This window comes from Corvus hawaiiensis, chromosome 6 (assembly GCF_020740725.1).
Source record: "Corvus hawaiiensis isolate bCorHaw1 chromosome 6, bCorHaw1.pri.cur, whole genome shotgun sequence".
Lineage (NCBI taxonomy): Eukaryota > Metazoa > Chordata > Aves > Passeriformes > Corvidae > Corvus > Corvus hawaiiensis.
Genome location: NC_063218.1, coordinates 20,636,566 through 20,653,935, shown reverse-complemented (window position 1 = coordinate 20,653,935; position 17,370 = coordinate 20,636,566). Strand labels below are relative to the sequence as shown.

Genomic DNA, 17,370 nt, shown 5'->3' with positions numbered 1-17,370 from the left:
ATATGCTTTCCTGTTGCTCAAGTATTGGAGAAGCTGTGACTTTTCAGAACAAAATTTCATGTTTCTGACACTGCTGACAAGACCTGAATATGTCTGTTGAGAAACACAGAGGAGTTTTTACAGTACCACAGATTTTTTTAAAGTGGTTTTATTATACTTAATTAAGCATTCCCTATTTGTGACACCCACTCAAATGCAGTCATCAACTCAGGAACGCTCCACATGTAGGGGTAGCATAAAAACAACCAGAAATTGACCTATTGATGTGCACTACGAACAGCTTTTGTTTTTGAACATGCGGAATGGAGAGTCCCAATCTGAATACACTACATAACATTTCTGCTCAGTGTAGACCAAAAATCCTGTTCTACTCATTTGCCAGACTTGCATGTCAAACAGTTAAGTCCTGCCTAACCACCCCCTCAAGTTCAGAACACAGTCATACACATCCACTGCTGTGAGTCTGTATTGTGTACTCTTTCTATTGCATACTCTTTGCCCACAACATCACTTGAATGGTAGGAACAATAGATGACTCTAGTGAGGAAATAATACTAATAAAAAGAAAGTTATGGTTAAAGAGTCTTCCTGAACTATGGAAAACTGTACAGGTAGAGACTAGTTCTAATTTAATATCAGCATAATAGCTATTTTCTAAGTTAGTACCTCTATATTTAGCTGTTACACCAACAGAGATCCTCATGCACCCCAAATCTTGCAGTTACTGAACAACTGCTGACACAGAGCTTCTCTTCTCAGCGTGTAATAAATAAACAACCCTTACTAGGTTGACAGAATTTTGGAAAAAAAAGAAAAATTAACGTTAAAGAAGATTTATCTCTCTCCATCCAAGTGATGTGATGGGGCACTGCCTCATTATGGAAACCTTGTTGTGCGCGCAGACGGAATATCCTAACAGTGCTCTCTGCCTTGCCTCTTGAGAAGTGTGAATTTATTTTGTATCTCTGCACTGACGGCTTCAGGTAAGCAGGCACTGGTATTTTTATATGTGTACAGCTGTGAGCCTACAAACTGAGAGGCTTCTGAGTAGAGTCATCCCTAAGGATGAGGAGCTGAAAGTCAGATCTGTCTCCTTATTGCACAGGTTGACAGCTGTTGTGTTAGACACACAACCAAAGCCCACCCCTCCTCCCTCCAGGAACTGTGCACTGCTGTGCTCGATGCCTGTAGAGAAAGGATGATGAATGTGTGATTATAATGTCAGTCCCGCTCTCAGTCCTTTTGTTAAACATGGCATGAGGCACCTGAAAAGCCATCCTTAAAATTTCACCTGAAATTGCTTTGACAGACAGCACCTTATTTGGACGTAGAGGACAAGCTGAAAAACTGAGCTCTGTATGTGGATCACTAACAAGAGCCAAGTTTATTTTAAAGTGTGCTTTATATCCTAGAAACTGTGGAATTATTCTATTAAAAAAAGATCTTAGATTTGCAGTATTTTTTTGTTTTAAGTCAGTCACAGCAATATGAAAAACCGGCTAATTTAGAACCATGTAAGATATAACAACTTATATACTGCCAACTAGTTTTGTGCTTTCCAAAACCAATTTTTATCTAATATGGTGACTGACTGGACTAGTGTTGCCAAATACTTCTATTTAAGGGCAAATTAATTTTATTCCAGGTAAATTGGGCCATCTTGAACAAATAGAATAGTTTGGTTTTTTTCTAAAAAGAGTCTTGTACTTTGGGAAATCAAAACCACCGACAGCTTTTTCTGCAACAGGTGTTCTTTAAATTCTTACTACAGTCAACTTCTACCTGTGACTGTTCTAGGTTCCCCAAAACTAACCCTTGAAACTAGCAAAAGTGTATTTTCCCCTATGCTGAGCCAAAAGGCTATTTAGCAATCTCAAAAAGCAAGACAAGCAAAAGTAAACATCTACACATGTTTAAGATCTCTCTTCAGATGCTTCTGCTGCTGCTTTTCAGATTCCTGGAAGTACTGCAGCCAAATTCCTACATGAGGCAGGGCTTTTTTGTAAAAATTTTGAATTCAGTCTCTAATGCCAATAGTTGGAGAGTCACAGCCTTTCTGTTGCAGGAATTTCTCAGAAGTCTGTTTGTGTTGAAAGACCAGTGCCAGAACTATCCCTAAAATGCAAATTCTGTAGCATGTGTTGGATACTGAAAATCAACTCATTGTTTCCCAGACCAAAAAATGTTTCCTTCAACATGCATTTTACTTTTCTTGACACTTGGTTCTTAAAACAATGGATTGGTTTTTAATATGCAGATTTACCTTGAAGCATTAATTCCTCTTTAGTGTTTTGAGGACCTGTTCCTTGATCCCTACACTGTATTACAATAAACCATGTTGGTGTAATTTCCTTTCTTATTACATAGGACTTCAAATTTTTCTGATTTTAGGACAGCATCACAGTTTCTAGTGACAGGTGTAGTTTCTGGCTGTGGATCTTGTGTCGCAAATATTGCCCACTTTCAGAGAGAACAGCACAAAGTAGTTAAGCTCAGATATGCTGTTGGATAGCCTCTCAAGAGGCATGGTAGGAGTCCAAGTTATTTGAGCCATTTAAAACCAGACAAAGCTCTTGGGAAGAAGTGAGACTGGCTGTGTGTGTAGGATGGATGATGTAACAGATCTTGCCTTAGTCTAATTTTGGTGCTCTGCTGAATACCTCATTGAATTGAAGAGTGCAGCTAACACTGACAGAATATGAGACTGTGAGCCGGAGGCCCATTGTGTAACAAATGCAAATGTTTTGTCACCCGCTGGCTGTGATCATTTACAGATTGTGTAGTGTTCATGATAGGAGCATTTCGGTCAGCCTAAAAATCTCATTTTTCACTTTGGCAGCAACAGTTTGACTAGGCTGATAATAACCATAACAAAAATCAAATTTCTTCTTTTCACAGCAAAAGGAAAACAGAGAAGAGGTCACCACAATACATCATTTCTGTCACTAAATATTTCTGTAGCCTCACCCAAGAATTTTTGCTGCTCAAGGAGAAATCCACATGATTTGGCAGCTGTCAGTTAACTATACATAAAGCCCAAATGCAGAAATATTTTGAAACAAACATTTTGCTTAGCATTTACTCTGCCTGAACCTGGTAGAAGGAAGGGTTTACAAGAACATCCTAAATAAAGATAGTTCTCACTGTGAGGCTTACTATGGGCGCTTTTCATTTCTGTAACTCAGATTTTGACCTTTCTTCTCATCTTCCATATTCTTTGCCTGTTTGTTCAGCCCTGTTTCTTGCCATCAATCCCCCTGATCTCTGCTCCCTCAGTAATGTCTTCACTTTTCCCAAAACAACAAGGGTTCAGCATTAGCCTTGGTTTTCTTTCAAATTTATTTCCTATAGGACAACCACTACATTCTAGCTGTCTTTATTGTCTTGCTATTTTTTTAGACTCTGAGCAGTTTGGGACAAATATTTGGTTTTGGGGAAACCTGCACCAAAATACTGTAGCCCTAATGTCAGAGTAAGACAGCATCTCTCTCTCCTAGGACCCATCCTCTTTGCTCTCACGGCACTCTGGAAATCCCACTTTCCAAGCCCTTTTCAAAATGTGTTTCCAGGCAGCCTGGCCATCAGCCTGGGTAATTATCTAGTCAGCTGAGCAGCTGCTCAAGCAGGGACAGACAGACAGACGATTTCCCAACAGCGCTGGAGCCCTGACAGGAACGTGACCGGAGGTGCTGAGCCTCCAGGACGTTGCTCTTCACAGCTGCCTGCACAGGAAGCAGATTTCAAATGTGTCCATCCTTCTCACACCAATCCTTCTGTTTGTACTCGGCCTTTATACTCTTCCCCCCCTGCCACCGCCCCAGTCTGGGTATTGGCTATTGTTCTTATGCAGAACGTTTGCTACTGGAAATGAATAATTGCTGTCACCACGGGCTTTCCACGGAGTGTGTCAGCGTACACAACGTCTCCAGCTTTGCTGCCGCCCACAGAAACAATCGTGATCTGCACAATAATGGAGAATAACTAGGCTGAAGTTTACCCTACCTCTTGCTGTCAAATGTCCCTCAAAGCAAAGGGCCAGAAACAAAGAGCTGTCATTTCTTCTTCCCTTTAGAGGCTGTCAGCTGCACTGGTCTGGCCATTTATCATACGCGGTCCAGAATAAGAGTGGGACCAGCTCATAAGCAAGCATTTTAAAATATCCTTAGGAAACATCTCCTTAGGATTCCTATATAGTTCATAGAATAAAAGCTTCCCATGCAAGAATTACATGGAGTACATCCTAGTCTGACTGCTAGGGGAACAACCCTCCTCCATGAATCTCAGTCAGATGCCAAAGTTAGCGTGTAACTATCCTCCCTCAGTGACATGGATCACACAGGACAAGCCTCTACAGGGGCACAAATGAGTGTCTTCAAAACTGCAATGCTTTTGGAAAGTCTATTCTACTCTCCTCATCTCGATATCCTAGACCTCTGCCTACAGACTAGTATTCCCTGTGACTGAAAACACACACCAAGAGGCAGTGCTTTTGCTAAGCACATAACTTAACATTGGGCCACATCCCTCTACGCGTAGGACATCAAGTAATATACCATAAAATTCATTTTATGGAAGTCTCTTTCTTATGATTAGCTTTATTAAGGTTGAGCAAAGATTTTTATTTTTCGTTTAAGAAGGTGCATTTATGAGTTTTTCAGTTAACAAGGATATAACAACATTAGGAAGGAAATACCAAGTCAGAGCAACCAACAGCCCCATTTGAAAAAGTATGTGGCTGTATGAATAAGCATAAGGATCACATAGCCATGAAACTAGAGAGAGAGGTAGAGCACCTCAGTTTTACATACTTACACTTCATGGGTGCTCTTCCTTCTCTCCACATCACAAGGATCAACAAGTATTTACAACTAAGAACCAACAAATAAATATCAACATAAGAAAATCAGAGAAATATCTTGTAGCCTGAAGATTCTCCTACTTCTGTACAAAGGTCTAACCACTGTCTCAAAAGGACTAGTCTGTAGGACCCATCAAAAGAGCAGATGGAAAACCAGATGGGGTTTACCCAAAACCCAATCTAAAGCTGACAATCCAAGTTTTCTGACAGAAGTATTATTCTTGTTACAAGGAATATCTGAAGGACTCAGTGAGCAGAGGAAAGCTATAACTCTTTAAAGTGTTTTAATAATTAGCAATCATAAAGTGGAATTAATAAGAGATAATCTCACTGTAAACATGAAAAAGTAAACTATTATTTTCTTGGGCAATTACTCCACAACCTCCTGCAAGGAAGGACAGAAGTCTGTTCATGCAGAAAAGCAAGAAGCTCTTATAGCCACATCAGTTAGCGTAAGCTGATGAGGCAAGCCAGAGGATTTGCATGCATGTTTAAAGTATGTCAGAAAGAACTGCTACATCTGAAGAAAAGTGTACACAGTGCTGGAATTAAGGTAAACTTCTGTTGTCTTTGGAATTCTGCAGCTGCTAAATCATAGCATCAAAAGACAGCAGAAAGTACCAATGAGCACTAGCACAACAGTTATTGGTATCAATAAGCTTCTGGCAAAAAAAATATGGGAACTATGAGCAGGTAAAGACTATGATCAAGAGGTGATCACCATTCTTTCAGCTCCAGATTACAGAGGCAAATATGGCTCAGACTTTTTTGATGGCTGTTCATACCTCTATATAAGAAATGTCACTACTGAAAACACTTCTATGCTCTTTCCCCATGAATGCATTTTGGCAATCTCCAAGACCTAGTCAAGACACAGGTAGAGTGAATCACAGAAGGCTTTCATTTTCTTTACAAAAAGAAAATATTTCTTGTTCAATGCAGAAGAATAGTGCGAGCCCTTTTTGAAACTCTGATAACATTAATTGGGTTAAAATAGTACAAACAGTACAGTACAAACAGTACTGTACAAACTACTCAAAGTACAACTTTGAGAAGCCAAAGAACAAGACAAAAATCTTGTATGCTCTCATTGTACTCTGTTATCTTACTGGAGCAGACCTTTTCATTGCTTTTGCCTCACCTGTTTGGGGGTGGGTTGATGAAGCACTGGTCCACGGTGCCTCTTCAAACTGAACCCAAGCACTGATGGATGATGACAGATCAGTGCTTGGACACACATGGTTACCAAGCACAGCAGAATCCACCTTGGGTTGGTCAGGTGCCTCTTCCAGTGCTGTGCGGAAAAGGTCTTGAAATTCTCCATTTGCATTGTGGTTCTCTCCTGAGGATGTGTCTGAGGAATGAAAACATTTCACTGGAGGATCCCCAGTGCTACCTAAAATAGAGACAACATAGAAAGATTTACAGGATTGACCATTATTTCATTGTTTTTTATTGAAACATCTAAAATTTGCCATTAAATGTAGGAAATTTTCCTTCACCTAATGCAGTTTTTCATTAACACTGGGAAGTCTTGCACTTGATTATAACAGGTGAGATTTCCTCCATGGTTGGTTGGATACTGTCTTCCATTTTGAAGGACAGCTCCGAAACCTGTAGTAGATCTACATTACATCACATGAGGAGGGTAATTTGCCTTTTTGACCCAAATTCTCCTATTCCATAGGGGTAACAGGAGATAATTCAATCTCTGCACAAACTGCTTCCATGTAAAAGGCAAGCTCTCTAATGTTAGATATATGACAGTAGTTGGTCTAAATCAAGCAAAGAAAGTCTCAAGTTTCAAAGAAAATCACAAAGCTTACCTCGTGGGTTAACAGGGAGGAGCAGCTCATCAGTGAAGGACACCCACTCAGACTGGTGGGAGGCAATGACACTTGTCAGAGATGTCATATTTGCAGCAGGTCACTCATCTTCACTTGGGGATTGTAAGGAGGAGGAAGCCGAATGGGAGAGGTACGGTGAAGATGAGCCAGTAGAGGGAAACACCTCCTCTGCACTTTCTTTTCAAGTGCTGTTAAGACAAGAAAGAAGATGATGTCTTTTTAGAAAATGAAATGGGAGAAACTACTGCCACAGTTTTTTATAATGTACAATGTTAAAGCAATTTATGTACCACAGTCACAGTACTGTCAAACCACTACTGCCTTTGAGACAGGAATGGCACCCATGTCTAGGGGAGGGCTACACTTGAGCAACTCCTTACTATAAAGCAACTGAGGGTCTCCAAACATCTTCATGTTACAACAGTCCAGCACCAAAACCAGTATTTTAGTCCTTACTCAAGGGGCCATGCCTTTCATAATCCCAGCAAGAGCAGATGAGGAGATTCTCCCAGGTTTAGCAAATTTTGATTATGATGCAACTTAATCCTTTCTCCAAGCTGTCAACATGTCTTTGCTCACCTTACTGCTTACAATGTCTAATCCCTCTCCAGAGCAAGCAATAAATTGTATGTTTCATTATCAAAAACATTTATGTAGCTGGTTCTGGAATGAGGATGAGTGGCCAATGACTGTTACCATGGTCTGTGTATAGAGAGATGCCCTCTCATCAAGCTGCACTTTCAACTCTGCTGCTTGACTGGAACTTCACATTTTAATTTTGAAAACCATCTTAGACCTTGTCTGGAGTTAAGCATGATTTTGCTGTAGGTCAGCAAATGTTTTCACAGATGTGGCAACTGAATTTAGTAGGGCCTCCAATGGTATGCACCCCACAAAGATCTGGGAATCTGCTAAATGGAATGGAGCACTGCCAAGTGCTCTGGTTGTTCGCTAGTAATTGGCAGGGTCAGGTCCAGGCAGAGAAATTCTCTCTGACAGGCACCCACGACCACCTCAGATTTGCAAACCACTTCAAAACTCTCAGAAGACTCCTCCTAGGGAAGTATGCTAATTCTGTCCCCAATTTTCTCAAGCATTGAAGCTCTTGTTGCCATGGTACTGAAGTACTTGAAAATACTGAAGCTCACACACTTGACTATTTGAAAGCGCTTTAAGCAGCATTTCTTGGCCTCCTGTCTGTCACCTAACTAAAGGGCTTTTCAGGGTGAAACTTCACATTAGTGTACAGGAACAGATACTTCACCGAGACTTCTCTTCACCCTGTATTAACAACAATTGGGCCTAAAAAACAGACGTATTTAAATGCATTCAATCTTTAAGTATTTTCTGAAGGAGGCAGATCATCAAATGGCTTCCAATATGATTATTCTACTCAGGTACACAAGGTCATTTGTCTGCTGAAGGCAGATCAGCAATCCAGAAAGGGCTGAAAACTTCAAAAGTTTGGAAGTCACCAACCTGCCTGACAACTAGAGAGAATTCATGTTCAGTGTCTGAAGATTAATCTTTTTGAGCAGAATTGAATGCAAAATGTACAATTTCCTGCAAACACAAAAAAGGATTCTTGGAGATAATCCTGATGGTTAAGTGCAATCTGCCATAAGACTGATCCCCTAGCCACAGACTTTCCAGAGCCTATGGCACCCTGACAAGTCACCCTGCATATTTTTCCCTTCTTACACAACCAATTCCCTCCTGCAGGAGGAACAGCAGCGCTTGAGCCCTTCTTCCTCCACTGCCATGGCAGGACGCCTGTCTCCATGCAGTGTGGGCAGGTACATTTGCCTGCCTTGCACAACATATCTTTTGGATACTGTTAATAGAAACTACAAAGCTAAACATAGAGGCAAGCTAAGAGAAAAAAAAAAAAAATCAGATGTTTAGGGTCACTTGGATGCCATATGAGGGAAGGAGAGGATGACCTTGGCATCTTGTTTTCCTCATGTGACCAATTAAGCTATTTGTTTTGGGCTTGTTTAAATATCTGTAACTAAGTTTTCTTTTCCCAGACAACTGGATACTGACCTGCCCTTTCTCCTGGAAAAGTCCTGACAGAAGCATGAAGTGGCAGGAAATAAAAAAAGAAAACAGTTTAGCTTGCTCTTGATGCACAGAGACTGCAGTAGAGCTCTTTTTTTTTTTTTTTTTTTAATTTCAAGGGGAAAAAAGATATGAAAGGAGGCAAGAAAATGGAATGTTTCAGGTGTGCAGATATATGGGAGAATTATACCACTATTTTAAGATGGATTTCCTCTAGAACCCTACTGCCCTGTGACAACCATAATTCTTAAAATCCATTTACTACCAGAGAGAAAAACTAGCACTTCAAAATGGACAGTGAGGTCTATAAGCCCAGAAAAGCATCAGAATACTGTGCATTGAAGGTTATACAACTTCCCCATGACTGGAATTTTCTAGAGATTTCCTAGTTTGGTAAATGAAAGAGACTGTGTTGACTTATCAGGGTTATCACACCTGCAGCCTGAAAGAGAGGAAAGGCAGTCTGAGCAGCTAATAACTTCAAAGATATTCAGAATAGAGGCATTTTGAGGATGCATATGTTAGGTTAAAAAAAAAAAAGAAAACTATAGACTTTTGCATTCTTTCAACATTCACAAAAAAGCCTCAATCCCTCCCCTTGACCTAAATGCCTGTACAGAATTATGAATCATGTATAGCTAATACCTGTGCAGACTGTGTGGAAAAAATACTTCATCCACAAATTATTTTTCACCTCTCATTCCCTCTCCAAAATCCTCCTTAGAGAAAGACCTAAGCCCATCCCACTGTGAACCAATGAGCCTCAGCCAGCCCAATACCAGTGCCACTGTGCATTCAGTTAACACAACGATGCTGCCATTAGCAGAACTACTACAGAGGTAGTAATTGGCACCTCCAGAAGAACCATCTGAATTGTGGATAAACCTGGATCCTCTCCATAGCAAAGCAGTCAGCACCACTATTTAAACACTGCAGCAAGTACTCTGCAAGTGAATTTCAGAGTGCTCCTTCCTGTTCTTCAGACTTCTCAAACATCTCTGGTTATTCGTAGAGGAATTAATTTTGGAGCCTACAAGGACTAAGAACAAATAAATCCTTTAAACTCCAAGTGAGCTACAGTTAAAGCAAAAGTTCATGCTGCACAGCCCAAACAAGAGCAGATGGAAACACATTTCTTGGAGCAAGATATTACCAGGCCAGACCAGCATTATTTCTCTCTACATGAACAGGATTGTTTAGATTGTTACTTCTGGATTTGTGCAATTATGTGCACTAAGCTTTTGGTGCTGAACTGGTTTAAAAAAAAAAGTAAGCTAATTTATCAGATTTTTAGTAAAAATTTGTGAATTAGAAGTTTGCTTGTTTATTTGATACTATCACACAGTAAATACAAAGTAAAGCAGATGTTATACCTGCTCACCCCAATGATTCTTACCATCAATTCCAAGGCAGTGACTTGACCATGAGGCAGAAAAACCCCTCTAAGAAGCTGAAATTTCTGCTTCAGGTGTCCCTTTTTCACATTACAGTTTCACCGTGGTGCATGTAAATCTGACTGACAAGTAGGTGACAGTTATTTCATTTTCCAAAAGGTAGAGATCATAGAGCTGGAAAAAAACTCCTTGTCTCTTTAGTCCTCCTAGTGTTTTGATAAACCCCATTACACAAGTCCTTTTTAAAACTGATGAAGGTTCATTCTAAAATGACAAAACTGCTTTGGTAACTACAAGCCTCTCATTTCAAAACTACGTAAATTCAGTCTACAGCCATTCCTTCTTGTGACATGATTACCCATCTGTCCTTTTGTACAAGTCCCCTCTAGCAACAGATGAAAAGGGGTATCATTGTTCCTCTCCCTTTATCTTGGTACATCAAAAACATGTATTTGAGAAAGACACATAATTATCCTGTGCCAGAAGTGTGACACCCAGCACCTTGTACAATGAGCCCTCACTTTACACACTGTGGGAGTACAAACACCAACAGTAGTAATGTTGATATGGAGAAATGCTTGTGGCTTTTATTGAGGTTTAGAAGTATCAGAAATATCTGTAATGGAATTCAGAAGTATCCGTAATTGCATGATGTTTTTGTAAACATTCCGTTCAAAGTATTTAATTACTCATGTGCTTGCACAGTAAACTCGAACACTGTTTCTCAGTAGATTTCAACTCTCCTTAGAAGAAACAGCTCAGCACAATTAATGTTTTTAAGCACTAAGGGTCATTTCTCCAATTGCTTCAAGTTACATCCATATGATGCAGGCTGCAGTTGGCTTTCTGATCACTACCCAGAGTTACTAGGTTACAGTTATATGGGAAAATAGGAAAAAAAAAATCAGAATAAAAATACTGAGAATGAAATTCAGTTGTTTGCTTTCTTGTTTTCCAAATGCAGTATCAATAGCAAGCTTGTGCTAAGTGTATAGACTCTAAATATATTGCCTTACAGTAATGGCAACACTATTGAAAAAAAATCCTGTAATCCATACAGCAATACTGTTTCTCTTGCTTATACATTCCCTTACAATCCCAGGAACTGAAACATTAACTGGTTACAGTAGTTTGCATTTGGTTTTGTAGGAGACCATTAAGGGAAAACAACTAGACAAGCTGTTAAATTCCACACAGCAGAGAAAAGAAACTATGCCAAAGGGACAGTAAGGAAAGGAAAGACTCTGACCAGGGCTTTTCTCGTAACAATCAAGCTTCTCTCCCACCAGGAAAGCCTCAAGGAAAAATAAGTAATTTTATCTTGACCATGTGTTTGGCAAACCTGTACAGATGAAACAATTCTAGTAGCATGAACTGAGGAATGATTGCTGCCTTGGGCAAATTTCCAAGTGAGAAAGAGCTCATGGCTCTTCCTCTCGGCTTGGCCTGTAACAAACACTGACCATCAGCACATCATGATCTGAATAATAAACAAACTCCAAATTGGAACTCTGTTCTTGAGCATCAAAACCAAGTCCCAAGTACTTCAAGGTGCAACGGCATAAAGAAAACACAGTGCTAAACAACAGGAAAAAAACAAAACAATGAACTTGAGAAACCCAGTGAAACAAAGGAACTGGACTTGGATATCATTCTTACTGATAAAAATTTTACCAACCTCTGCCTAAATGCCTGAGGTAAGATTACCTTATGAATGACCTAGATGATGACAGGAATAAAATCATATCTGGTTGAGTACTGTATTTTTAATATTGATAATATTTTCTCCATGTATACAGCCCCACCAGCTTGTAAATTGCCCTGAGCAAGTCTCTGGTAAAACTCTGTTTTAGATCTCAGACCAGTTTTACCTACTCTGATATATGCTTTTATATGAGTTCAGATGTAGCTTAACAAGTTCAGTCACTATCTGGTGCATTTAACACTCACACAAAAGCTCTCAATATGAAAGGAAGAATTAGGGCCCCAAGGGAGACATGCCTTATGAAACTCCTGCAGCCTCTCTGGAAGAAAGGATGGCTTTTCCCGTTATGGATTATACCAAAGTGAATAGTAACAAGAGTCTTGACAGTGCTGTGTCTGCAGAGCCTGGGCAAATCCACCTTGTCCCATTACAAGGTAGGTCATTACTACTGTCTCCTGGTGATTTTAGACAGAGATGGAGTGGGGCAGAGTGTGGCACTAAAGGTGACATCTGGCACATTGAATGACAGAAGAGCAGATTGGGGGTCTTCCTGAGCCCAGGGCCCAGTGCAGCCACACTAATGACCATTCCCAATTAGTCCAACAGCTATGAAGTGATCTGCCTAAATCCACACTGCAAGTCCACGGCAGAAGCAGCGTTAAAGCTGAGGTGACCTGGAATGACCTTATTTTCTCCAGCACAACCAGCACACATAAAACCATATGCCACAAACACACATCCCAACTTTCCTGGAAGCTCACATTTCAGTGACAGTAAGAGAGGAGAGTCTGTACAGGATGCAGTGGTAAGAAAGTCATAAGCATCTCCCTCAGGAATATTTGCGTCAAGGCTAACATCTGAAAGGTCAACAGCTGCTGTTTTCCCTACACCAAAATTTATCTGCCACAGAAGCTCCTCTATTTTCCAAAGAGAGAGAGAAGACATGTAAGATGCCCTCCTGCAGGCAATACCAGCAAATTTAGGCAGTTCAGAAGGCAATATCTCTCCTTCTGTCAAGGCCATGCCTCAGAAATACTTCATGGATTCTGGATGCCTCATAATGAGAGACAGGGATTCAAAGTCTGATGCTGGAGAAAAATTGTACAACCTCCTCTATTACTTGTACTTCTAAAAACTTGAGAAATGTACAAAGACACTGTAGAAGACCAGCAGTGCAAAACAGAATAGGAATTTTTAATTTAAAAAAAAAAGTTATTTTTATGATTAGAAGTAATATACAGCAGGCAAGCAGGCAAAAACCAAGGGAGGATGTGAGACAAAATGTTTGACAGTGATAATTCACATCACCAGTCACATCAGGAAAACAGAAGTTCTGCATTTCAGGACTTTCAATATAGTTCACTCTGGGTACACGATTCCTTCAAAGTGTAACTGAAGCCTCCAGGCATGTAATTGCATGGGAACTTGAAGGACAACTTCCCAAACTGCCAACCTTTCAACTCAAACTAGAATCTGAGGCAACAATTAGTCAAATGCTTCTCTTACCATATAGAGCAACAGTGCAATAAAACTAGACTGGGACAAGATTACAGGAAAGAGGCAATGTGTCAATTTGTTTAGCAGAACAATTACATCTCTAAAATCTGGCACTTTTATTCCCCCAGGCAGTATTGTACAAACAGGAGAAAAAATAGAACAAAACCCACTAATTTCAGGTTTGTCTTCCCAAAGACTAGAATAGCTCAGATCAGGTTTTACTTTGTTCAGCAAAATTCTGTTGGTAGTAACAGTAGGCAACAGGAAATCTAAATGCAGTAAGGGAGGAGAGGTTGCTAACATTCCCTTTGGTGAGGGTGGGTACATGGTCCTTACTACTCTTCCTTGTTTTCTCAAGGCCTCCACAGGGCAGAAGTCAAAAGCAGCATCCTGATCCCAGACTTCCACACCTGCCCATTGCATGTGACACAGATTTTTCTCTGCTTCAGGATGGTGAATTTGCAGTAGACACAACTATTGCACGACACAATACTATAAAACTGATGCTCCAACCCACAGTATGTGCAGGGAACTGGGTTTAAAAATTGATTTATTCTTTCAAACCTCAAAAAGTTTACATACAAGGAACGTGTTTCAAAAGAAAATTCCCACTGAGCAACGTGGTTTGAACATCTGATATTGATGCTTTTGTATGTTCTTATTTAAATTCTGCACAGACAAGCTACCCAGAGGTATTCCATTTACCAAACCCTCCAAAAGTTCCTGTACTTTATTTGCTGTTGTGATGATTATCCAAGTAGTTTTTTGAAGTTATCTCACTATTGCAAAAGGCATAATGTTCTACAATTAATCCCTCTAGAACCAACTATGCCATCGCAGCCTGACATCACTCAAGACAGCCATCAAGAAGTAAACACAGATAATAAAATCCTATCTACCTGTCCTTCTTCTATACTGGGACTAATAACAAAAGAAACAGGGAAGTAAGTGATCACAAGTTTACTGGAATATCATGCTGGATGATAAACACTCTTTTAGAAAACACACAACCTGGCTTGTGTGAAATGCCATCCTGTTCTGACAGATATTAACTTTCTAGCACTGCTTATATGCACTGCAACAAATTACTGCATTTCAAGTATTCACTGTACAACTCAAAAACTGATCCTGCTTCCATCAGTAAAAGGAGAGCCAGCAGAATTCCCCCTGTGCCTCAAGTTTCAACTGCACAAACGAAACGAGGGCTTCATTTTCTGATTACAAATAAGTTAAATGCTAGAAGATGGGTGACAACATCTTCACTGAAGATGGTGGGTATATGTGTTTGCCATCAATCAGTATCAGTTAAACTCTCATTTTGACTAAGAAAGCTAGGGGAAGAGGAAAAAAAAAACCCAAACCAAAAAAAATCCAAGAAAGAAAGAACTCAAGCCCTCAAACACTAGCCACATTCAAGACAAGAGAGGAACTGAATTCTGTAGACAGAGAAGCTTCACTGGAAGCTGTATGCCTACACAGAGGATGGGCATTGATCTGTCTGAGCTGTGAGTACGCACAGAACAGGAGAACAGATTCAGAGTGAGAGAAAAACACAGAATCCAACTGCGAAAGCATCAGGAAGACAAGGACTATTGAGGAAGTGATGCAGCCCTGAATGAAAGCAAAGAAGTTTTCTTGTGCTGAATGTTGGCTCGAAAGGGGGATTAGGAACACTGAGAAAGTCATCTTCTGTTCAAACCTTCTCTGTATTTCCATATAGCTAACAACTATTACATGTAAATAATTTCTGTGTAATTGTACTTCTATGTGACATCTTTTGTAACTTCTAATCTGTATCGGCACAACCCTTCCAAGGAAAAGAATTAAACAGGGATTTTTGTTATAAAGGAGATCCTTCTCGATTGTTATAGATAAAGGCAACATTAAAATGTGAAATTGTCTCCCAGTTTAAGGAAACCCTGCTTGATTATTTAAAGCCAGGCAAAGTTCTGGAAGAGATGTCACAGGGAACAAGCTTGCTCTAGCAGAAAATTCTTTCGATGATCCAACCAGTCTTTCCTCATTTCCAGTGTCTGAAGAGTCAAATGCAACTTAATGTGATGCCAGGACACTGCAGCCCTTCAGGGCAACCCATAAACATCATGTTTGTTGTCACTCTCTATTTTAGACAGCCTAAATATAGGCCCATTAGACTTGATGTTTCTATTCCTTTAGCATGGCTACTCCTGTTTCAAGAGAATGAAAAACAACTCTAGAAAAAAAATGCTTGTGCAAAGATTGAATTTAAAGGTACCCAGTATTTTATAGAACATTGCCAAAAATTTATCTGAAGTAGAAACAAAGTTCTTGACAAGTCATATTCATACACAGTACAAAAGAATATGTTTGCAATGGTACTGTCTAATGCATTTGTGTCCAATTGTATTTGTTTAGTTGTCAAAACATAAGAATGCATGGTATACTAGCATGATGTAGAACAGAGGTTATGAGAAAATCCTTCATTTTTTCTTGTTTGGTTTTATTGAGGTTTTGGGTTGTTTAGTTTTTACTAACACACACTAATAAGTGGTACTCTATGGTAGTACCCCGATGATAGTGCCTGTGAGACAGCAGGCAACCTTGTGCATTCCAAAAGAGGAATTACTGTCAAAGTAAACTGTCAGAACTGGAATAGCAGGGAACAGTGCATACTGGGTGCATGACACAGCTGTGCAGACACCCTAGGGGAGGTCCCCGGAGACCAAACCCTTTGCTGGGGAAGCTTCTGCAGTGGCACCTTCTTGTATGCCTGGCTTGAGCCAGTGGGACACAAGTGCTGTAGGTGTGTGTACATGCACAGGTTACACAGAACCAAAAGTAAGACCACTATTTATAGGTGCATGGAAAAAGATAATCTCCAGTTTCCACACAGATATAGGAATGTGGTTCAATCTTTTGAAATTCCATGTTTTGAGGAGAGAGAATAATTTAGTTGGATACACCAAATCAATATTCAGAAAAAAAAGAAAGAAAGAAGAAACAAAAAGAGAAAGGGAAAAGCAGATAAATGTACAGCAAGACACTTCCCTGTTCTTTCCTGCGCAAAAAATTAATGCTTCAGTTTCAAATAGCTGACTTATTTTATCATTTCATCATAGAATCAAAATGTTAAAGCTTGAAAAGGACCTTCAAGATCATCTAGTTCCAACGCCCTGCCATGTGCAGGGACACCTTATCCAACCTTGAACACTGCCAGGGTTGGGGCATCCACAACTTCCCTGGGCAACCTTGCAGTGCAGAATTTCCTCCTAATGTCTAACCTACATTTCCCCTCTTTCAGTTTGTACCCACTATGCCTTGTCTTATCACTACAGTTCCTAATGAAGAGGAAATCATGTAAAGTTTAACTGCAGCAGGTGACCAGCCATTCTATATAGTTAGAACTGTGCTCTCCTACATTATGCATGTGGAAACTTACAGAGTACAATGAGAGTCCCATGGTATGACAAGTGAAGTCATGAACATATTCCAGCTCTCAGCTGAGCTTGGGTAATGCAGTATCCCAAATTTTTAGACAAGAATTTAATTCACGTTCCATTTCTGAGTGCTGTCAGATATTCTGTAACTTTCTTCTTTCTGGTTAATGCATGACCTCTTCTGTGTTATGCAAGTACTTTAGTAGAGCAACTGTGTAAAAAAACCCAACAAAATATAAAATCAGAAGTCACTAAACAAACTCCAAGGCTCCTTTTCCATCCAAGCCACCACAAGTTTAAGACAGGTTTATTGTTGCCTTGAAAACTCTAGCGTGTAGTCAGGAAAACAAAGAAAAAAGTTATGAAGACTTCACTCACTTCATCGAACAAAACAATGTAAAGCACTGTAGATGGATGCTGGGCACTCAGGTCATACCAGCAAGGCCTTTCTCCATTAAAAGGTTTGGAATCTGAATACCCTGCCTGTGCAACCCCTCCTAGGTAAGACTCCCAGCAGTGCAGTGTGTTTGACAGCATGGCTGCTTTCTGAACCTGCTCTGGAACTGGAAACAGTGTGGTCGGGTCACCCCAC

At 40.0% G+C, this 17,370-nt stretch overlaps 1 protein-coding gene across 2 annotated transcripts in view; it reads right to left on the bottom strand.

Annotated features, from left to right (window-relative positions):
* The window catches only part of STON2 (stonin 2), a 75,212-nt gene that overhangs the window by 51,688 nt on the left and 6,154 nt on the right, over window positions 1-17,370 (bottom strand). For both annotated transcript variants that reach the window (XM_048307241.1, XM_048307240.1), the window contains exons 2-3: window positions 6,685-6,893; window positions 6,000-6,254 (exon numbers count right to left, since the gene is read on the bottom strand). In XM_048307241.1, the coding sequence (XP_048163198.1) occupies window positions 6,000-6,254; window positions 6,685-6,772 (343 nt within the window). In that variant the 5' untranslated portion in view covers window positions 6,773-6,893. The remainder of the gene's footprint in view (window positions 1-5,999; window positions 6,255-6,684; window positions 6,894-17,370) is intronic.